We start from the raw sequence: 20,656 nt of genomic DNA on the forward strand, positions 1-20,656 counted from the left end.
GTTCTCGTGAGTGTAGATCTTCTATGAAATGACACGAGGAAAAATCAATTTTCTGTAACATTTTTCTATTATTAATTAAAATTTATTAAATTATAAGTATAATTTATTAAATAAAAGTAAAACTTACAAAAATTTATTATTTCTAATAAATATAAATAAATAATAGTATGTCTAAAAAATTGTGTTAGAAGATATCTTACAAACATTTTTTAAAATAACATTGGAGGAAAAATTTCATTATTTACAAAGTTATGTCAAGGAATTATACGCAAGGAGAGATTGATCCATAAAAAAAGTTTCATTGTAAATAAAAATTCTAAAACAACTTCGGAATAAAAAAGATAGTAAACCTTCTTTAAACAAATACGGAAAAAGATGGCATAGAATAATTTATACAACATTATTTTCATGATTATTTTTCTATCATACATATTATCTATTATATTTCAAATTTTTCTCTTCTCTTTCTTTCTGTGCGAATAAAATTATTGTATGACTTACTGTGCCAATAACATTTCTCATTGTAAAACAACATCCATTTGTCTCAGTAAAAAAAACAAGACGGTTACTAGTTGTTACACTTTTGCATGCCCAAATCAAAACATACAATCTTCCAAACATAGATCTATTATTGTAAAAAATTTGTGTGTGAACCAAAAATATCTTTAACCACCTATAGTTAGAGACTAATTTTTTTAAGGTATAAAAATTATTAAAATAAGTTTTATCTTTTTCAATAAAATATTTTCTATTCATATGACCAAGAATTAAATTCTTAATAACATGCTTAAGAAACTCAACTATCTAACAATTTATTATTGATATCTATTATGTAGTTAATACATAAAGAAGTAAAAAATGGTAAAGTAAAAAGTTTAGAAAAAGGATAAAGTGAAGTGTGAAAAGAGGAAATGAAACATAACTTGTATTGAGAGAAGCTCATAAGAGAGAAGAGAAGAGGAATTGTGAGAAAGATGACGAAAGTCAAGTGTAAGAAATGAAAAGATGAATTTTTATAAAGTAAAAAAAAGTATGAAATTAATAAATTGTGTAATGAAGAGAAATACAAATATAAAATGTTATTGTATGAACAACATCACTAAAAAATGTGAATCCTATGTTAAGTTCACATTTTTAGCTGCAAAGACTTTTTTTGATGTTTTTTTTTTGTTTGATGATTGAAAAGTACAAAATCATTGAATTTACTTGCATTGCATGTGAGCTTTTTTATGTTTTTTTTTCAATTATTTTTGGAAGTACAAAATTATTGAATGAAGCACATCTCTGCTCCCTTACGTTACGAGAAAGTATAGTGTACTTGAATGTGAATTTTTAAAATACTTTTTAGTATATTTTGAAATGAAAAGTGTAATACAATTTTAATGATGGCACTCTGCCCCTTCACGGGGAAAAATAGTGAGTCTACACATAAGAAATTTTAAAAGAAAATGTTTATCAACGGATCCCTCAATAAATAGTGCATCTTTCATAGGAGAATAACCTCAACAGCTCAATTCTTCTAAATTGCAATCACCATGTACAAGGGCGTTTGATCTCATTTACAATTAAGCGTACTTAGACAAAATTAAGTAATATTTAAACGAGTGAGCTTTAAAAAGTTATGGTGTCTCGTCTTTTTTAATATATAATATTAAAAAAAAAAGAATGTCAGGAATCACAATGATATTGTCTATGGACCAAAGCCTTATCTATATAGCAGTCAATTCATTGGCTGATAATAAAAATACAAAACCCAAATAAATGTACAACTTTGGAAGATTTACTCAAAACAAATTTTATTGGCCCAAGGTGGCAATTCATTATTAGAAAAAATATATATATATATATATATATATATATATATATAATATTTACAGATTTTAGAGTTAATATTATTTTTTTCTTTGATATAAATGAAAATATAGATGATTTTATTATTTAGAGATGATGCCGATACCATATATTGAAAACGAATATCTCATTAAGGAGTTGGTTTTAGACAAAACTTTAATGTTATCTCTAGTATTAAATAATGATTGATTTTTTTTTTGTCTCCTATAAGAATGAAATCATTTTTCTCTTAAATGCTAGAGAAAAATATTAATATTCAGAGAAGGATTGAAAATTACACCTTTAAATATTCGGAGAACTATGCCTTCAGGAAATCGGTAGACATGTGTATATACTTCATCAAAATTTCAGCACCTTGGTAGAGTCCTCATTGAGAATATGGTGTAAACCGTTAATAGCTTGGACTCTCTTTGCTACATACAAAGTGAAATCATTTGGTTCGTGCTAATAAGTTTCAAGGCCATCTTGCACGTTTTGTAGTTTATGTACTACATTGCTTATCACGTAAAATCCTTTTCGCCCTAAAATTGGAGACACCAAGAGACATACTAGCATCAAACAAGTGATTTCGTGAAGTCAAGCAACCAGCCAGCCCAGGCTATACAATTTTGTAGGGAGAAATGTTTTCAAAATTCAAATTCATGTTAAAGCAAATGTGATGGTTCAATTTGAATATGATATATTGAACATAGAACTCTGATCAAAATGTTCCTAAGCATTTACCACAGCTAAAACTACAACGCAAGAGCTTAGAATAATAAAAGAAGTTTTGTGCCAAATATCAACCAAGCATCATACTAGCACCAGTTATAGATGTTCACCCAGCAGAACTCAAGCCAAATGACTTGACAATTGTGCTCACTCTTTCTGCAAAAGTTCTGGAGGTTATCTTTTTGCCTGGTACATGGAATGGGTTTGAAACTGCATCTACATATGCGGCATGGAACCTCCTGAAAAACTGGACAGAAGTACAATCCACCAGAAGTCAGCAAGGAGAAAATAACAACTAGTTATAATACAATAATACTTCATCGGAGGTCATATCTCTGAAGTAACATGACAAAATGAAAAGAATAGTACTATAGTAGATAAATCCATGTATTAATATCTCCAATAAATCTTACCCATCAGAATGTAGTTAACAAGAAAACATGAAACAGAGTGGTATCAAAATTCAAAACATTATTGAAGATTGTAAAATCTTAAGCAACATATTGAAGGAAATCATATAGGAGCTCTTAAATGTATACCACTAAAGTCAGAAACAAAAGCAACTATTTCATCAATGGAGAAAATGATTACAGGGAATCACAAAAATGTCACATTCTTAAGTAAAACATTTGTGTCATCAATAAAAAACAAATAGTTCAAGATTTTAATTTTATAAAACAAAAATATTAATAAAACAAAAGTATACCTTAGAGAACAATGTAAAACAAAGCAAGGCAAAAACTGTCAACAAAAGAGCATATCAATCCCTTTGCATTCCTAAAAATGAAATTCCCAGAAGATGTAGAGAGCATCAAAGGGAAGCCATGAAAATGACCCTATAACAAAACATGCCAGTCTCTCACCTAAAGGGAAGCCATGATATATGCCAGTATTGTTCTGATAACTGGATTTAAATTCAATCACATAATAAGTTAGCGGGATCATTACTACAGAGAATATTTGCTATAAATCTTTCTGTTTACCGCTACTTAAAAGAGGTAGCTTTGCAGAGGAAGATCTGTATAAATAGTGAAAGAGAAAAACAAAAGAAAAAGATAGAATGGTGATACCTCATCCTATTGTTCATTTCCTCTACTCTCTCCCAGCCCTCCTTTTATATTTTATCTGATTCCCTCCCTTGCCTTCCTAATGCTACCCACTTGCCATGGGTGCAGGTGGTTACAATTCTGATACCTAAGATACTCTCTCCTTGCATTTTACCCCCATCACCTTTGCAGGCTACTGATCCTTACTACCCATTCGATTTCTCTTAACATCCTCTTTTAGTAAGTGCCAAACAAAACCAGGTTCTACATATAATACCTACAATGGCAATAGCTACTACACATTTTAAACATCATGTTGTCATCCACTGCTCGTGCTTAAAATAATTGGAATCTGTAGTTAAAATTATATGGAAGAACAAGATATCCAATACATTATGACCATTGACCACAATCTAGGGATCAAAGTAGCATTAGAACCATTGCTAAAAGATATCCAATATATGGAAGAAAAAGGACACGTCTAGGAAAAAACATAATTCCAGAAAATTCGCGAGGAAATGAAAAAAAAAATACAATCGATTACTATCCATACTCACATTCCTTACATCCGCATCTTTAACATCCAGATCCGTGGTCACCAAGATAAATTTCACCTTCGTATTAGTCAGATATCCATATCTGCAAATCACATCACATTATGAAACAAAAAAGGGCGTATCCACAAACTTTCCATCGTTGCATTGAAGATAAATCAAACAAAACTCCTCTAACAGATAACAAATGAACTCACACTTTGTAGTTTTCAATAGGATAAAGCAGTCCCAAAAACGTCTCATTAAGCATCGGCCCAGACTTTTTAGGATTGTTCACTGCCAAGTAAACACATCACATCAGATTCAGAGCTACCCCTAAAATTGAAATCAGTAACTGAGATTTCTGCAAACCTAAGGATTTGAAAATCACAAACATTTGCATTAAAAAAAAAAAACAATGCAGATAAACAAAAAAAAATGAAAACCTAGGGTTCCTAAACGAACACGATTGAATAGTAAACGCAAACGCACCTCGCTCGTCGACCACATCGAGCGAGCAATGGACGATGTGGTGGAGCTTGAGAGCATCATCGGCCTCCGTGAAGCTCTGTATGTACAGCGGATTGTTCTGCACGAATTCAGAGGAAGCCAGAGTTCGAGTTCAGATCGGCGATTTTCGCCAGCGACGTTGAAATCGGGAAGGGGAAGGTGGAGGAGACTCACCTGGTGACCGACGACGGCGACGCAGACAATCATCTTGTTCTCCGGCGGTGTGCCGACGCCGATCAGGGTCTAGCTCGGTTTCGCTGCACCCGCACCCACCGAATCAATGGACTGAAAGGAAAGGCTCGTAAGAGGAGGAAGCAACCCGCCGCAGTAGGCAGTGTTCTGGTGTGCATGGGTCTACTGGAATTAAATTTAGAACGCATTATGTGACTCTCCGTACTCTTACCTGAGCATTATTTACCTCTCTAACTTTTTTTTTTCTTTTATCTTTTTACCTTTTACCTTTTACCTTTTTTTTTTCTTTTTAAATAGTAGTACATGCATAGCTATGGACCAGATATGAGGCAGATTTTCAACTAATGGGGTGGATTATAGAGACTTATTATGAGTGTTCATTTCATTATCATTCATGAATTTATCATCCAATGTTTTTTATTAGACAAAAGTGTAAAAGATATTTACACTTGAGTGTATATGTTATTTATTGATAAAAAAAATATGTATTAAATATGTTATCTATTTGTTATTAATATGTATTAGACAAATGTGTTATTTTAAAATAAAATAATTTTACAAGTTAAATATGTATACACTTTGTTAGTGGTTAATAACTTTTTTCCTTTTCTTAATTTGAAGATTCAAAATTATTATTAAAGAAATTTTAAAACTTTATGGCTACTTTTGTTTCCAAAGAAGTTTCAATTTTGATTAATTGTATGTATAATTCATTGCCATCGAAATCATATAATTACATATGACTAAAAAAAACTTGTCAGTCTCTCAAAAAAAAAAAATACTTATCATATCTGAGTTATTTTTTGAGAATGATTTTTTTTTCTCTCGATATATATGGCAGAATTTTGTTTTTGATCATTTTTTTTAATAATCATCATAATTAAAAGGAATACTCTTTAGTGACTGCAAAATAACTCACGTATCTTCAAAGATTTGTTTTATAAAACTCAAACTTGAGACTTCCACAAATTTAATATATGTTGCCATCTAAATCACACTTATTTGGTTGTTTAAGATAAATAGACAAGGAAATGTAACTGCAAACTGTCCAAGTAGGTTGGGAACTAGTTTGGAGAAATCTTTTAGACAGGTAATGTGATCATTTCTACTCTTTCAAAAAACAAACCAAAAAAGAAACATGCACCCGAAATTCTTCATTTTTCCTTTTTTGTTACAAAGGTCAAAGTGTGGTGAAGTCAACCAAAAAAATACAGTGCAGCAAGATTTGTTACGGTAATCAGGTGTCCTACATAAGATGGTTGTAAGGAAATATTACATTATCCACAACATTGACAACTCATCAAGCAACACAATCAAATAAAGCTATTCGTGAATAAAAAGGTCAACTCAAACTTGTCCCGAATGCTTTAACTGGTGGTTGTACTGAGTAGCAAAGTTATTTTTCCCCCAAAAGAATGACTCCTAATTTCACATGTTACTCTGTAGACATTAAAAAAATTTCTTCCCCAGGGCAGTTAAACAATAGGTACGTAGTCATGAGATGAAGAAGTGGTTTAAGTGTTTACAAGGTGAGTTGCCATTTGAGAAGCTGATTAAACTTCAAGGTGGAAAGCATGGCATATTTCAGTCCTTTCAAAATAGTTCAAAGATGTGCTTAAGTAGCTTTTCCTGCACCAAAATATTTCATGAAACCAATAACCCAGTGACCCTGATCATCTCAAATAGCTCCACTATACCTAAGTTTTCTGAACAAGGAGCAACTGCAACACAAATATTGACCTTCAAATAACCATGACAAAGTTTCCAAGAAGCAAGGATCATCTAAGGCTTTAACAAAGTAGGCTTTGTCACCGTCACAGTTTAATGTATTCCAATTTCAATCATCTCAAGGCCATACTGATAAACTCTGCATTCACTCAACGATTGGATAGATCTGTTAGGCAGTTTATGGCCACATCAAGTATAGTTCTTGTCAAGCACAGATAATTATGCAATCTTTCAGACTTCATAATTTCAATATAAAGAGCATAAGGTGAGTTAGTTAGATATTCCTCGATCTCTCCAACCCCATTGTACTAAGAATGCAAGAACCACTCATTTTTAATTCTACTGTATCATTCATAGAAGAATTTGGACCAGCTCATTCCAAAACAAAGCAGGGTAGGAAACAACCTGATAGCTGGGATTAATGATGATAGAATGCAACAAATTAAACTCAAATTACATTACTTTGGGGGTCAACCAAGTAGTAATCAAATCATCTGTCCTATTTCCCTGACTCTAATCATGTCCACTAAACTATCAAGTATCAATTAACACCATGTTGGATAAACTTCTCAATAAGTACTTATAGGAATTAACTTATGCATAAGCTAAAAACTTCTTCCCATATGTTAAAATTAACTTATGCATAAGCTAATTTATAAAAACTCTCTGATTTTGTTTCTCTAAAAGTTAATTTTAACTTATGCATAAGCTCATTTTCTTCATTTTATCTTCTTATCGTTTCGTTAATAAGTGTTTGTTATGAAGTTTATCCAAAAAGAACCCAAGGGAAAAAAACAAACACAGCCTATCCCACATTTTTGGGATCAGAACTCAGTATGTAAGTCAACCAAATATCCAACTACAGTCGAAAATAAATCTATGAAGCCTAACACTAAAACTTATCAAGTCAAAAAGCAAATCCATTAATTGAAACTTTTGTTATCATTCCAATTTGATGCCTAAACCATGACCCTCAAAACGAACAAGACACAATTTAGTTGCATGCCTCATCCTTCAAATTGAAGCAAAACAGAAAAACCCAACAATGTAACCAATTAAAATTCTAATTCAGTAAATTATCCCCGAACCAACAAGAAATGAAGCTAAGAATATACCACGACCTTTATTGAGCAGAAAGACCAGTTCTTCACAAATTAAAAACCCTCTTGTAATTCCACTTCCAGGTCTCACAAAACCCAAAAATGCTACAAGGTATACAAATATAAATATAATCTCACGATTCTCGTCACCGAATCCAATTCATACGCCGCTCTTGATGATCTTCCTCCTCGCGAGGAACCTCGCGATGGGGGGAGTGAGGGCGACGGTTATGGGAACGCGCACGGGGAACAGCGCCTTGTTGCAGAGGATCGCCAGCGTGAAGGCGCCGCCGGCGGAGGCGGCGATCTGAGCCGTCCGGTTCTTGGGTGGCGCGGCGGCGCCGTCTGAGTGATTAGGGTTAGGGTTTTGTCCCTCGGAGACGGTGCCCATGTGGAACTTCTCGAGGATGGATTCCACGTCAACGTTGTTTCTGATGGCCACGTAGAGACCCGTGATGGAGGCGGTGGAGACGCTCAAGTGAACGCCGAGTGCGACTTTTCCATATTTCTTCATCAGCTCACGGAATCGACCAGCCATTGTTCGTGTCTGTGTATTTCTGTGTTTCTTTGAATTGTTATCACCGAGGTTGGTGCTGTGTTGTGTTTGTTATTTTGTGTGTTTGAGAATATGGGTGTGAGAGTGTGAGTGAGAAGAAGGGGTTTTGCTGAAAGAGGAATGCGACGGTGACTGGTGAAGGCGGCGGCGGCGGCGACGGTGACTAGTGAAGGTGGCGGCGGCTTCTCTATCGGTGAGTGGCTTAGGGTTCTAAATATTTTAACCCAAGCAAGCCATTATGAATTATGATACTACACCGTTTTAAACAAAAAAACATGGATTTTGTTTTTTGGGTGAAAAAAAAATATATAAATGAAATATTTGTCTTTTCTGATCGTACTGCGAGAATGCGATGTAGAGATTGGAATATAAATTGTGGGAGATGTTACTTGTTGGACAACTGTGAATTGAACTTAAAATTTATTCCTCAATGGCCAAATATTTCAGATTTGGCTTAGGGGTGTATATAAAAGAAAAATTAGAAAGAAATAAAAAAATATTAAGATAATTTTTCTTTAAAAAATGTTTAAGTGTTTAATTTTAATTAAAAAGTTATCCTAACAATTGTTTAAAAATTACTGCAAATGTTATTTTTAAAATAATTATTCTTAAAATTAACAATTTCAAATTATAGGAGAATTTATTATTAAATAAACGGTAATATATTTTAATTAAATTTAAAAATTAATATCTAAATATAAAAACCTTTAATGAATATGCACAATAAAATATTATAAAAATGAAAACAAGGCATAATGATATCAAATTAAGAATCAAAATATCTATATATTTTTTTACAATACAATTATCTCATAAGAACCTTGTTTAATAGTCATATATTAATAAGATAATATAAAATAAATTTATAATGTAATTGAATCACAAAATCGTTTGTATAATTTTAAAATTATTATTATAAAGATTAACAACTTATCATATGTTTTAATTTATAATTAAATGATTATATAAAATTATTTTACACATTATAAGTGTATAATCTTTTTTTTTTATTTTTTTCCTAATTTTTTTTAGATTTTTACTTTTAGTTCCTGATTTAAATTTTGATCATTTAAAGTTTCTAAACTTCCTTTTCATGTCAATTTTAATTTTTATCAAGTAACACCATTAAGTAATGAATATAATAATCACGTTGATAGTTGAGTGACTTATCTTGTCTTTTGAAAAATGTTAATGACACCTTTTTACATTTTTTTTCTAACACTTGTTCATTTATTTAGTGAGTTTATTATAAACCATTAATTTGGGTGGATGCATGCTACATTTAACCCAGAAAAGAAAATCATTAAATGAGATGTAAAATTAATAAAAATTGATCATTTTCAATAAATTTTAGTCACTCATATGTGTTAGAAAGAGTGTATCAAATAAAGTATTGTTAATATTCTCCCATGTGTTTTTAATCTCTCATCAATTAATTGGACGTGGTCAACTATTAAGGACAAACAAAAAATTACACATGGATGTCTGGTCTCACCTCTTGATGATATGACAAATAATTTGACCAAAATAACTCAACAAGCTTGAACAACAAACAAAAATGTAATCAGTACTCTGCTGCATCCAAATGCCAAAAGAAAAAAACAACACGGCAAGCTTGAAGAACGAACACAAACAAAGGTGACAATGTTGAATTTGGAAGTATTGTTGGTTGTTGAATGGGTGGGGGGTGTTCAACCGTGAGAGCAAAAAATTGAGGGGGGATGGGTTTGTAAGAAAAAGGAGAAGGGGTAATTTTGTGGCTTCACAAATCACATTATTTGAAAAAAGCTAGAGTGAGAATAGCAACTCTCGATTACTTTGCTTTCCAAGGCCCAAATTGTGTTGAGATAAACAAATTTGCCTTGTGAATTGACCGAGCCTTCCTCTACCTGCAGTTCCAATTCCATGGTCATTGTAATAGTATCCTCCATTAGATATTTCCAATTCCATGCTTCATATCTTCCTTTGAAATGTCCTACTGATAGTGTCATTGCTGACGACTTGCTCCTTACGTACTCCTTACCATTCAAAATGTTTTTGTATATTATGTTGTACATATATCCTCGTGTTCTGATTTTTTCTTTCTATTTCTTTTTAGTTTTCATCACGTTATGGGTTATTATTTGACATACCAATTGATTAAAAATACTAATACTAAAAATAATAATGTTGTAGTTAATTTTTGGTAAAATTGTATTTTTGGTCCTCAGTTTATCTTCAGTTTTAAATTTGATCTTCCAGTAGTTTAATTCATGAGTTGAGTCTTCTTGTATAAAATCGTGTAATATTGGTCTCTCAGGTCATAATTGGACGTTGACCGTTAACAAGTAATGTTGACGGTCGCGTGTCACGTTCTTATTGGATGATGACTGTCACATGTCATGTTCTGATTGGATGTCAACTCCATAAAAGATAAAATGCATTGTTGTTTTTATTGACTAGTCAGAACATAACATGTGTTAGTCATTATCCAATAAGAACGTGACAGTAAACATTCATTCGTAATGGTCAACGCCCAATTGTGGTTTGTAGGCAACGATTTTACAAAATAGAAGGATCCAATTCGTGAATTAAATTAGACCAAATCCAAAATTAGAGATGAACTAGGAGATCAAATTTACAATTTTACCTTAATTTTTACAATATAATAATGCATTATAATATATTTTTATTTTAAATGTTATATTATCACTGATATAATAAAGTAAATTAAAGCAGACTCAACATTAATTATTAAAAATAATTCTTTTAATTTAAATGTAATGTTTTTTTTAGATTTACTATTGACTAGCAATAAATAAATTATCATTTACTAACAAAAAAACATTTTAAGGGTTAAATATTCTTTATTGATATAGTCTTCATTTAAGGAAAATTTAATTTTAACTATTAAATATTTTGATTTATCATCCAATAACAATAATAAAATTTCTTCAACTATAAAAGGTACATCCGTCCGAGATTCTTCTCACTGCCATCTTTTCTTTTCTTCACACAAACTTGCTACATTATGCCACCCAAAATACAAGATGCCTCAAGAAACACTGAAAAGGTCACCTTTTCAAGAAAATTGTGCTAGAGTTCAATTTGCAATAAGGCAATAGTGCTGGTATTGCTTTCGGGTTGGATTTTGTTAATATGCATGTGAATGAGCTTATGCAGTGTGAATAGTAGATATTTTTAAAAAGGAGATATTTTACGAAAAAAATTAAAAATTATTTAGAAATTTTCTAAATAATTTTATTTTTTTATAAAATAAAAATATTCTAAGACGATTTTCTAAAAAATTATCTTAGAATCCTTAATATTTTTTTAAAATAAAATATTCTAATACAGTTCTTTAAAAAAATCATACTAAAAAGTCTATCTCTTAAAATGATTTTTTAAAAACTATTTTAGAATTCTTAATTTTTTATTTAAAAAAAAACATTTTAAGATAATTTTTTAATAAAATCCTGTTAGAATTCTTTCAAACTAAAAAGGTTGTATAACCATCATGAAAAATATTTCATCACAGTAATTTCAAAAACGATTCTTGAACCATCGTTGAATATATATTGGAACCGACGTTTAAAGTGTTCATTCTAATAGCGAATAACATTTGATGTTATTTTTTTGGTAGATTAACATTTGTTGTTCTTATAGTGTGTGTATGTAATATTAGATACTACTACTAATGGAATTGTGTATTATTGTTTGTATGATATGTATATTGATAATGTCCAGACTAATATTTTAATTTTTATCAAGTAAAAGATATATTAACGAAAATTAATCTAGCGCCAAATAGTTATTATAACCCCTTTTTTTGTATTATAGACTATTCTATTTCTGTATCTCTAAACTTCTGAACAATATAGGACTGATTTTCGGTTTCGTACATTGACCCGGAATCTCGAATGATGTCTCACGGCAATAAGTAGGAATTTACGTGCCCGGTGCCCCCTTCATCTATTTCAATATTTTGTTTATTTCCAAAATTTGAATAGTAAATAAAGAATGCATTAATTTCTCCAATGACTTTTCTCCCTGATTTGCATAGCAAGTAAAGAATGCATTTATACTGAAAATCTAAAATAGGAATAATATCATAATAAGAAACAATGTAGGACTTTTCTCCCTGATTTTTCATGCTAAAATATGGTCTATATATACAAGCCACCCAATTAATTAACCCACTTATGCAAGTTATGATCAAAATAAAAATGTCTCCTATTCAACTTGGCAGAGGGAAGAATTGGCTAAGATACTTTCAGTATGAAGAAGAAAGGGACACACCAAGTGACACAAGAAACATTCTTCTGATAATCTTCACTTTGGTTGCAGCAGTGACATTTCAAGCTGGGGTGAATCCTCCTGGTGGAGTTTGGCAAGAAACCAATGGTGAACACATTGCAGGAAGAGCAATATATGCATCAGACAAACAAGCCTACTATGTCTTCCTCATCTTCAACACTTTGGCTTTCTCTAATTCCATCTTGGTCATTCTCTCGCTTACTAACAAGTTCCCTTTCCATTTCGAGATATGTGTTGCCACTGTTTCCATGGCTGTGACTTATGGATCAGCCATTTTTGCTGTCTCCCCAGACAAGTCTGTAAGATTTCGCTATGTCCTTATCACTGCTGCGGGGCCTTTTGTTTTTAGACTTCTGGTTCTTATCTTCAACTTGCTCTTAAGGAAACGTGTTCAGAGTCAGAATCTACTACCTGAATCAGACTCAGTTCGTGGTTGATCTCGTTCTTCAACTCTACCCATGGACTTGATTGTTTTTATAGTTGGGATTAATATTGTTTAGTTTTGGACGAAATTAGACTTACTAGTTTTAGGAAAATTATTTCGAAAATTAATTGATTAGCTCTGTGATTACTTTAGAGATAATTACTTCTAATTTGTAGCAAAATTGCATTTTACTTGAATAAATTGTTGGTCTTTGTTTCTTGTACTTCTATATTTTGAGCTCATATCAAACTAAGAAAGGTTGAAGGATCATTGAAGTACAAGATTAACGCGTGCAACTGTAATATTTTGGAAAGCTGCACAAGAAATTTAAAGAGCTAAACACCAACTTATACATCAAAATTTAAGCATTAATACATTAGTTTTTGAATAGTAAAAATCCCAGCCACCGGTGAATACCGTATTTTGTCTATTGTTTACATTTTTTTATACATTATCTTTGTTGCACATTTAGTAGTATGTGAACCTTAAAAAAAAATATAAAGAGGGACACCGGTTTAGTTTTTGAATAATTTTACTTTTAATTTCTCATTTTAGTTTCAAATTCTCTGATATTGTCTTTTTTACTTCTTTATTTTGTGTACCTGTACCTGCACTGCACAAGGATATTAAGGTAATTTTCTTCTCTCCAATGTGACATCATTTTCTTCTCTTCTCTTGCTCCGTGAGCTCCTTCTCCAATGCACGTGAGGGTGGGTGCCGGCACGCTCAAGTCAATGATTTTCCCTGATGATAAATGAAAATGAAGGCATGTAATTTTGAAAATTTCATCCTTTATATATACATTTTAAGGGACATTGGATTCATGGACCTTACCTTTAGAGTTAGTAATGATGCTAATACGTAATTACATGCTAATGAGATCTAAATGATGATTGTATTACCTTTAAGTAATCTCATTTCCTTAATCCTTAATTAGTTCCTTGCATTGTCATAATTGAGGGGTACTTGCCCTTGGCCAATGGGGTATCGCCTAATGCTGATGGGTATTTATAAGATGGAATACGTACCTGATTAAGATCAGGGGGTGCTCGTCCTTGGCCATGTAGGTCAAGGTGTAGTTTGCTTGGTGATAGCACCCCCACCTAGGGTGGTTAGTAACCTTGGTGGTAGATCGACTTCTATGAGTACAATTTGTTAGTAAACTAAACAACAATGATGAAATCAATTTGACTTAATCTTTCAAAACATTTTTACCTTTAATTAAATGCTAAGAGTCATTTATTTTTTTTTGTCCTTATATGCTAATAACATGCTTTTTAAACACACTTTCATCCGAATAATATTTTTTAACAATTATTACGTTTATTTTATAATTTTTAATTGAACAATGTTTTTTTTAAATTCATTTGTTGAATTGAAAATTTCTTTCACATATATCATGTGTGTAAAATTTTATATTAATTTAAAATTACTTACTACATTATTTGTATAGATTGACGTGATATAAATATTTTAAAATATATTAAAATATTGATTATTTAATTATTTTTTTGTGTATTATTCGATTTTGATAAAATTTTACACAAATGATTTTGATAATATATAAATATAATTCAACGATTAAATAAATAAAAAACACATTTTATATCAAATTATAAAAAATGATATAATAATTATTAAAATTCTATTAAGTGTAATTAATTTCATCCTTCTTCTCTATGTAAATATAACCAATTTGACTAGAATATTCAATGTGCCAACAAGGACAGGTATATGTATAGCACATCAACAAGGACTAGATAAAAAAATTGATTGGAATATATTTTTTATGCAAATAATAAATAAATAATATATGTATTATGGTGATAATTTTCTCACAAACCTTTTTTGTTTTGTCAACTATTAATTTAATATTGACAACAATAAAATTATAATAATAAAAAAAATCCATCAACTTAAGAAATGGTGTGAGGTTCACGTCCCTCAATTCCCAAAAGACATGTTTAACTTTCTAAATTTCCCCCATATTTTCTTTATTTTTAAGTTCTTTATTTAATTTATTCTTTCTCAATTAAATTAGAAATTTTCTTTTTATTAATGAGAATTAGTTCACGTCTGAGGGGAGAGGGATAGTCAAGGACAAGGCTGCGCCTATCGGCAAATTGATCAAACTAGGTCCCTTTTAGAAATTTATTCTCAAAAGGGGTTGTTTTGAAACTTTTTCCTAGGGGGTTGTTTCTGGAGGGGACTCGCCAATGGAGTTGGCGAGTTGGACACATGACGGCACCTGGTGGACTCGCCAGTGGAGTTGGCGAGTTGCTGTCCACGTAGCGGGTCCCGCCATTCGTACTGGCGAAATATTTTTTTACGGAATTTTTTATTTTTAACTTCAAACGGGTATAACTTTTGATAGGAATGTCCGTTTGAGACCCATAATATGTCAAAATGCTCGAAATTGAATGAAGAATCCCTTGGCAAATATGTTTTTTTATGGATTTTTTTTATAACTTCAAACAGGTATACCTTTTGATAGGAATGTCCGTTTGAGGCCCATAATATGCCAAAATGCTCGAAATTGAATGAAGAATCCCTTGACTTCCAAAGGGGATTTGGTCAACTCATTTTTCCAAAAAACGCCTCTAAGTAGCTCAAAAATAGGATTTAAGATTAAAAAAATGGGTGGTTGAATCTTAAATCCATTTTTTGGAAACATGAATTGACCAAATCCCCTTCGGAAATTTTCCAAGGGATTCTTCATTCAATTTCGAGCATTTTGACATATTATGGGCCTCAAACGGACATTCCTATCAAAAGTTATACCCGTTTGAAGTTAAAAAAAATTTTCCGTAAAAAAACATTTCGCCAGTACGAATTGTGGGATCCGCCACGTGGACAGCAACTCGTCAACTCCACTGACAAGTCCACCAGGTGCCGCCACGTGTCCAACTCGCCAACTCCATTGGCGAGTCCCCTTCAGAAACAGACCCCAAGAAAAAGTTTCAAAACAGCTCCCTTTTAAGAATAAGTTTCTAAAAGGGGATTAGTTTGGTCAATTTGCCTGCCTGTCCCCTTACATTTTCCCTGACTCTAGTTAATCATTGTCCCCTTACATAATTTCTTTTTTTCAATCATGATGATATTAATAATTTTTCTCCTTTCCAATTCCACGTCAACCAACTCTATTAGAAACCTTGTTTTTCTTTTCTTACTTTATATCCAAACAAACAAGACTAATTAAAGCAACTGACACATTGTCCTTACTAAAAGACTTATGGTAAACCATGCCCATTATTTTACAGAAAATCTTTACCTGAAGATATATGGCTCCAGTTAAATGCCACATGTGTTACATAGTTATTCTTTTATTGCTTTTTATCCAATAAACAATACTAGAGCGGGTAACATACTATTTTTTTATCAGTGGCGGATCAAAGAATGTATTTATAAATTTAATGAATTTTAAAAAATGAAAGGTACAAATGTACATAGGTTCGCCACTGTTTTGTTGTTACTAGAAGACTTTTGGTAAACCTTTTGTCCTTATTAGTCTGTTGTCCCTTGACGTCTGCATTTTCGTGTGCACCGGAATCTCGAATGACGTAAAGGACTTTACGTGCCCTCCTTACCTTTTCCAATATTTTGTTTGGTACACCTCATTTTTAACTTAATAGCAAAAGGATTAAAACAATGCTCCTTTTAACGTTTCATTTAATATTAATATAAGTTTTATATAAAAATAATTTATCTTTTTTAATTTATTATATTTTTATAATTTATATATCATTTTTTAAAAATATAATATATAAAATTAAATTCTACTTTTATATAAATTAAAAAATATATAAAATAAAAATAATATTTATATAATTTAAGTGAAAATATAATTTAATCTTGTATATTAAATTTAAAAGATAATATATAAGATTATAAAATATAATAAATTAAAAAAGAATAAAATTTAAATTTTAAATTATTTTTAAATAAAATTTATATTAATTTTATATTTTATATTAAATATTTAAATGAGTATTTGAGTATAATAGTAAAAAAAATGTGTTTCTTATTTCAAAGATTATGATTGTAGCCCTTTTTTAAGTTATTATTTTTTAAGAAAATATTATTTAATTTTTTAATCTAGTAAATGTTTAAAATTCAACAATCTCTTAATCAACAATTGAATTAAGGACTAAGATAATATATCTTGAAATATAGAAATACACGAATAATAAATTAAAATATAAGGAGACTGATTTAATGTAATAAAAAAAAATAAGAGGACAATCTTAATTACTAGCCTAATAATTGAGGGTGGATAAACGGGCTCAGGTCCCTGGACTGGCCTGCGGGATCTGCGGTCCGCGCAGGTTATAGACCAATTTTTTTAAACGGTTCATGATTATGTCATATTTTTGGATCCGCCCCGCTTAACCCGCGAACTATGCGGGTTTGGCCCCCGGGATGCGCGGGTTGTCCGCAGCCCACATTAGGTTTGATTTGTGTGACCTTAACCCAATTATATTAGGTTTGATTTTCTCTTTTTCACTTTAAACTTTTCTTTTAAAATAAAAAATATATTAGATAAGATAAAAATTTAAAGATAAAAATAAAAGATTTAAATTAAAAGATGATAAAGATAAAAAAGGATAAAATAAGAAAAATAAAAGATAACATAAATAAAAGATTAAGATAAAAAAGATAAGTGATAACATGCTAAAAATCTTTCTTTTTGATTTTTATTTTATTTTTTTTTCTTTTAATCTATCATTTTCATATCTGCACGTCATAAATAATAAAAATATCAATTCTTATCATTTAAGCTAAAAATAATTGTTAAATAAATATTTTTAAAGATATTTTAATATATTTTTATTATAAAAAAATAACTCACATCATATTTAGCCGTTGTAATTGTAACATACTAAGAACACTTTTTTTCCTCACGGTTTTTTCTCTGCCACGCAGTCAAGCACAGTGTGCAAGTCATACGACTCTTTCCATTACAAGGAAAACAAAATGCGACTCACACTCACGTAGTCATGCGACACACCCTAGCGGCACAGTCTCGGCCCACCACCGCGTCACCATGCAAAGTACATCTCTTCTCTCTCTACAATTTATTTTTATCCTATTTTTGTTGGAACTGATTCATTGTTGTTGTACTCTTAAATGTGGAGATCAAGAAGTCTCAAGCTACTTCAAATATGGAATCATTTGTTGTTGTTGGAGATGTTTAAATTTCATATTTTAGATTAATTATTTGGATTTTCTTTTGTTAAGTCATTATTTATTTTATTGATATAATTAACTAATTATGGAGATTTTATTTACATCTATATTAAACTTAATTTGATTGTATTATATTTTTATTAAAATTGAAATTCTTTTAAAACTAGGTCCGCAGACTGGCCCGTTTAACCTGCGGGGTCCGCAGGACAAAGCCAGACTGATCCACTACCAATACGAACTTATATGAGTGGACCTTACGCGGTGCTGGTCCACCAGCTTACCCATCCCTACTAATAATTAACCGAGGACTATTCTCCCGATTTTATAAGCTGGAATATCGTCTATAAATACTGCACTCAATTTATCAGCTTATTACATACATAGAGTCTTCAATCTTGACCCAAATAAATAAATAAAAATGGTTACTCTTCCAATTGGCATTAGGAAGAATTGGCTAACATACTTTCAGTATGAAGAAGTAAGGGACACACCAAGCGAAACAAGAAACATTCTTCTGATAATCTTCACTTTGGTTGCAGCAGTGACATTTCAAGCTGGAGTGAATCCTCCTGGTGGAGTTTGGCAAGAGGATAAGGATGGACACGTTGCAGGAAGAGCAATATATGCTTCAGATACACAAGCTTACTATGTCTTCCTCATCTTCAATACTTTGGCATTTTCTAATTCCATCTTGGTCATTCTCTCGCTCACTCACAAGTTCCCTTTCCATTTCGAGATATGTGTTGCCACTATTTCCATGGCTGTGACTTATGGATCATCCATTTTTGCTGTCTCCCCAGACGATTCTGTAAGATTTCGCTATATCCTTATCACTGCTGCGGGGCCTTTTGTTTTTAGATTTCTGGTTCTTATCTTCAACTTGCTCTTAAGGAAACATGTTCAAAGTCAGAATCTACTACCTGAATCAGACTCAGTTCGTGGTTGATCTCGTTCTTCAACTCTACCCATGGACTTGATTGCTTTTATAGTTGGGATTAATATTGTTTAGTTTTGGACGAAAGTAGACTTACTAGTTTTAGGAAAATTATTTCGAAAATTAATTGATTAGCCCTGTGATTACTTTAGAGATAATTACTTCTAATTTGTAGCAAAATTGCATTTTACTTGAATAAATTGTTGGTCTTTGTTTCTTGTACTTCTATATTTTGAGCTCCTATCAAACTAAGAAAGGTTGAAGGATCATTGAAGTACAAGATTAACGCGTGCAACTGTAATATTGGAAAGCGGCACAAGAAATTTAAAGAGCTAAACACCAATTTATACATAAAAATTTAAGCATTAATACATTAGTTTTTGAATAGTAAAAATCCCAGCAACCTGTGAATACCGTATTTTGTCTATTGTTTACATTTTTTTTATACATTATCTTTGTTGCACATTTAGTAGTATGTGAACCTTAAAAAAAATATAAAGAGGGACACCGGTTTAGTTTTTGAATAATTTTACTTTTGATTTCTCATTTTAGTTTCAAATTCTCTGATATTGTCTTTTTTACTTCTTTATTTTGTGTACCTGCACTGCACAAGGATATTAAGGTAATTTTCTTCTCTCCAAATGTGACATCATTTTCTTCTCTTCTCTTGCTCACTGAGCTCCTTCTCCAATGCACGTGAGGGTGGGTGCCTGCACGCTCAAGTCAATGATTTTCCCTAATGATAAATGAAAATAATAAATGAAAATGAAGGCATGTAATTTTGAAAATTTCATCCTTTATATATACATTTTAAGGGACATTAATTGGATTCATGGACCTTACCTTTAGAGTTAGTAATGATGCTAATACGTAATTACATGCTAATGAGATCTAAATGATGATTGTATTACCTTTAAGTAATCTCATTTCCTTAATCCTTAATTAGTTCCTTGCATTGTCATAATTGAAGGGTACTTGCCCTTGGCCAATGGGGTAATCGCCTAATGCTGATGGGTAGTAACCTTGGTGGTAGATCCACCTCTATGAGTACAATTTGTTAGTAAACTAAACAATGATGAAATCAATTTGACTTAATGTTTTGAAATATTTTACCTTCAATTAAATGCTAAGAGTCATTTAATTTTTTTTGCGTTATATGCTAATAACATACTTTTTAAACACATTTTTAACTGAATAATAATTTTTAACAACTATTACATTATTTTATAACTTTCAATTGAATAATATTTTTTTAAAACTCATTATTGAATTGAAAATTTCTTTCACATATATCATGTGCAAAATTTTATATTAATTTAAAATTACTTACTACCCTATTCATATAGATTAAAATTAAAGTGATATAAATATTTTAAAATATATTAAACTATTGATCATTTGATTACTTTTTTGTATCTTATTTAATTTTGATAAAATTTGACACAAATCATCTTGTTAATATACAAATCTAATTCAACAATTGAATTAATAAAAATATATTTTATATTAAATTATAAAAAATAATATAATAATTATTAAAATTATATTGATATAATTAATTTGATCCATCTTTTCTATGAATATATAA

At 30.9% G+C, this 20,656-nt stretch overlaps 4 protein-coding genes across 4 annotated transcripts; 2 read left to right on the plus strand and 2 right to left on the minus strand.

The window, feature by feature from the left end:
- Positions 1-2,510: 2,510 nt before the first annotated feature.
- On the minus strand, positions 2,511-5,031 carry LOC100805386 (trafficking protein particle complex subunit 2-like protein). The gene is made up of 5 exons (XM_003552427.5): positions 4,826-5,031; positions 4,634-4,730; positions 4,360-4,438; positions 4,166-4,247; positions 2,511-2,809 (listed from the first exon to the last, which is right to left on the minus strand). The coding sequence occupies exons 1-5, from the start codon at positions 4,856-4,858 to the stop codon at positions 2,669-2,671; spliced, it is 432 nt and encodes a 143-aa protein (XP_003552475.1). The 5' UTR covers positions 4,859-5,031; the 3' UTR covers positions 2,511-2,668.
- A 2,640-nt stretch (positions 5,032-7,671) lies between these two features.
- Positions 7,672-8,462, minus strand: LOC100500673 (uncharacterized). The gene has a single exon (NM_001250810.3). It carries the CDS (start codon positions 8,207-8,209, stop codon positions 7,832-7,834), a length of 378 nt encoding a protein of 125 aa, NP_001237739.1. The 5' UTR covers positions 8,210-8,462; the 3' UTR covers positions 7,672-7,831.
- A 3,929-nt stretch (positions 8,463-12,391) lies between these two features.
- On the plus strand, positions 12,392-13,184 carry LOC100805925 (uncharacterized). Its single transcript, XM_003552428.4, has one exon. It carries the CDS (start codon positions 12,409-12,411, stop codon positions 12,958-12,960), a length of 552 nt encoding a protein of 183 aa, XP_003552476.3. The 5' UTR covers positions 12,392-12,408; the 3' UTR covers positions 12,961-13,184.
- A 5,324-nt stretch (positions 13,185-18,508) lies between these two features.
- On the plus strand, positions 18,509-19,290 carry LOC100500285 (uncharacterized). Its single transcript, NM_001248902.2, has one exon. The coding sequence runs from the start codon at positions 18,553-18,555 to the stop codon at positions 19,078-19,080; it is 528 nt and encodes a 175-aa protein (NP_001235831.1). The 5' UTR covers positions 18,509-18,552; the 3' UTR covers positions 19,081-19,290.
- Positions 19,291-20,656: the final 1,366 nt, after the last annotated feature.

This window comes from Glycine max, chromosome 18, assembly GCF_000004515.6.
Source record: "Glycine max cultivar Williams 82 chromosome 18, Glycine_max_v4.0, whole genome shotgun sequence".
NCBI classification, from domain to species: Eukaryota; Viridiplantae; Streptophyta; class Magnoliopsida; order Fabales; family Fabaceae; genus Glycine; species Glycine max.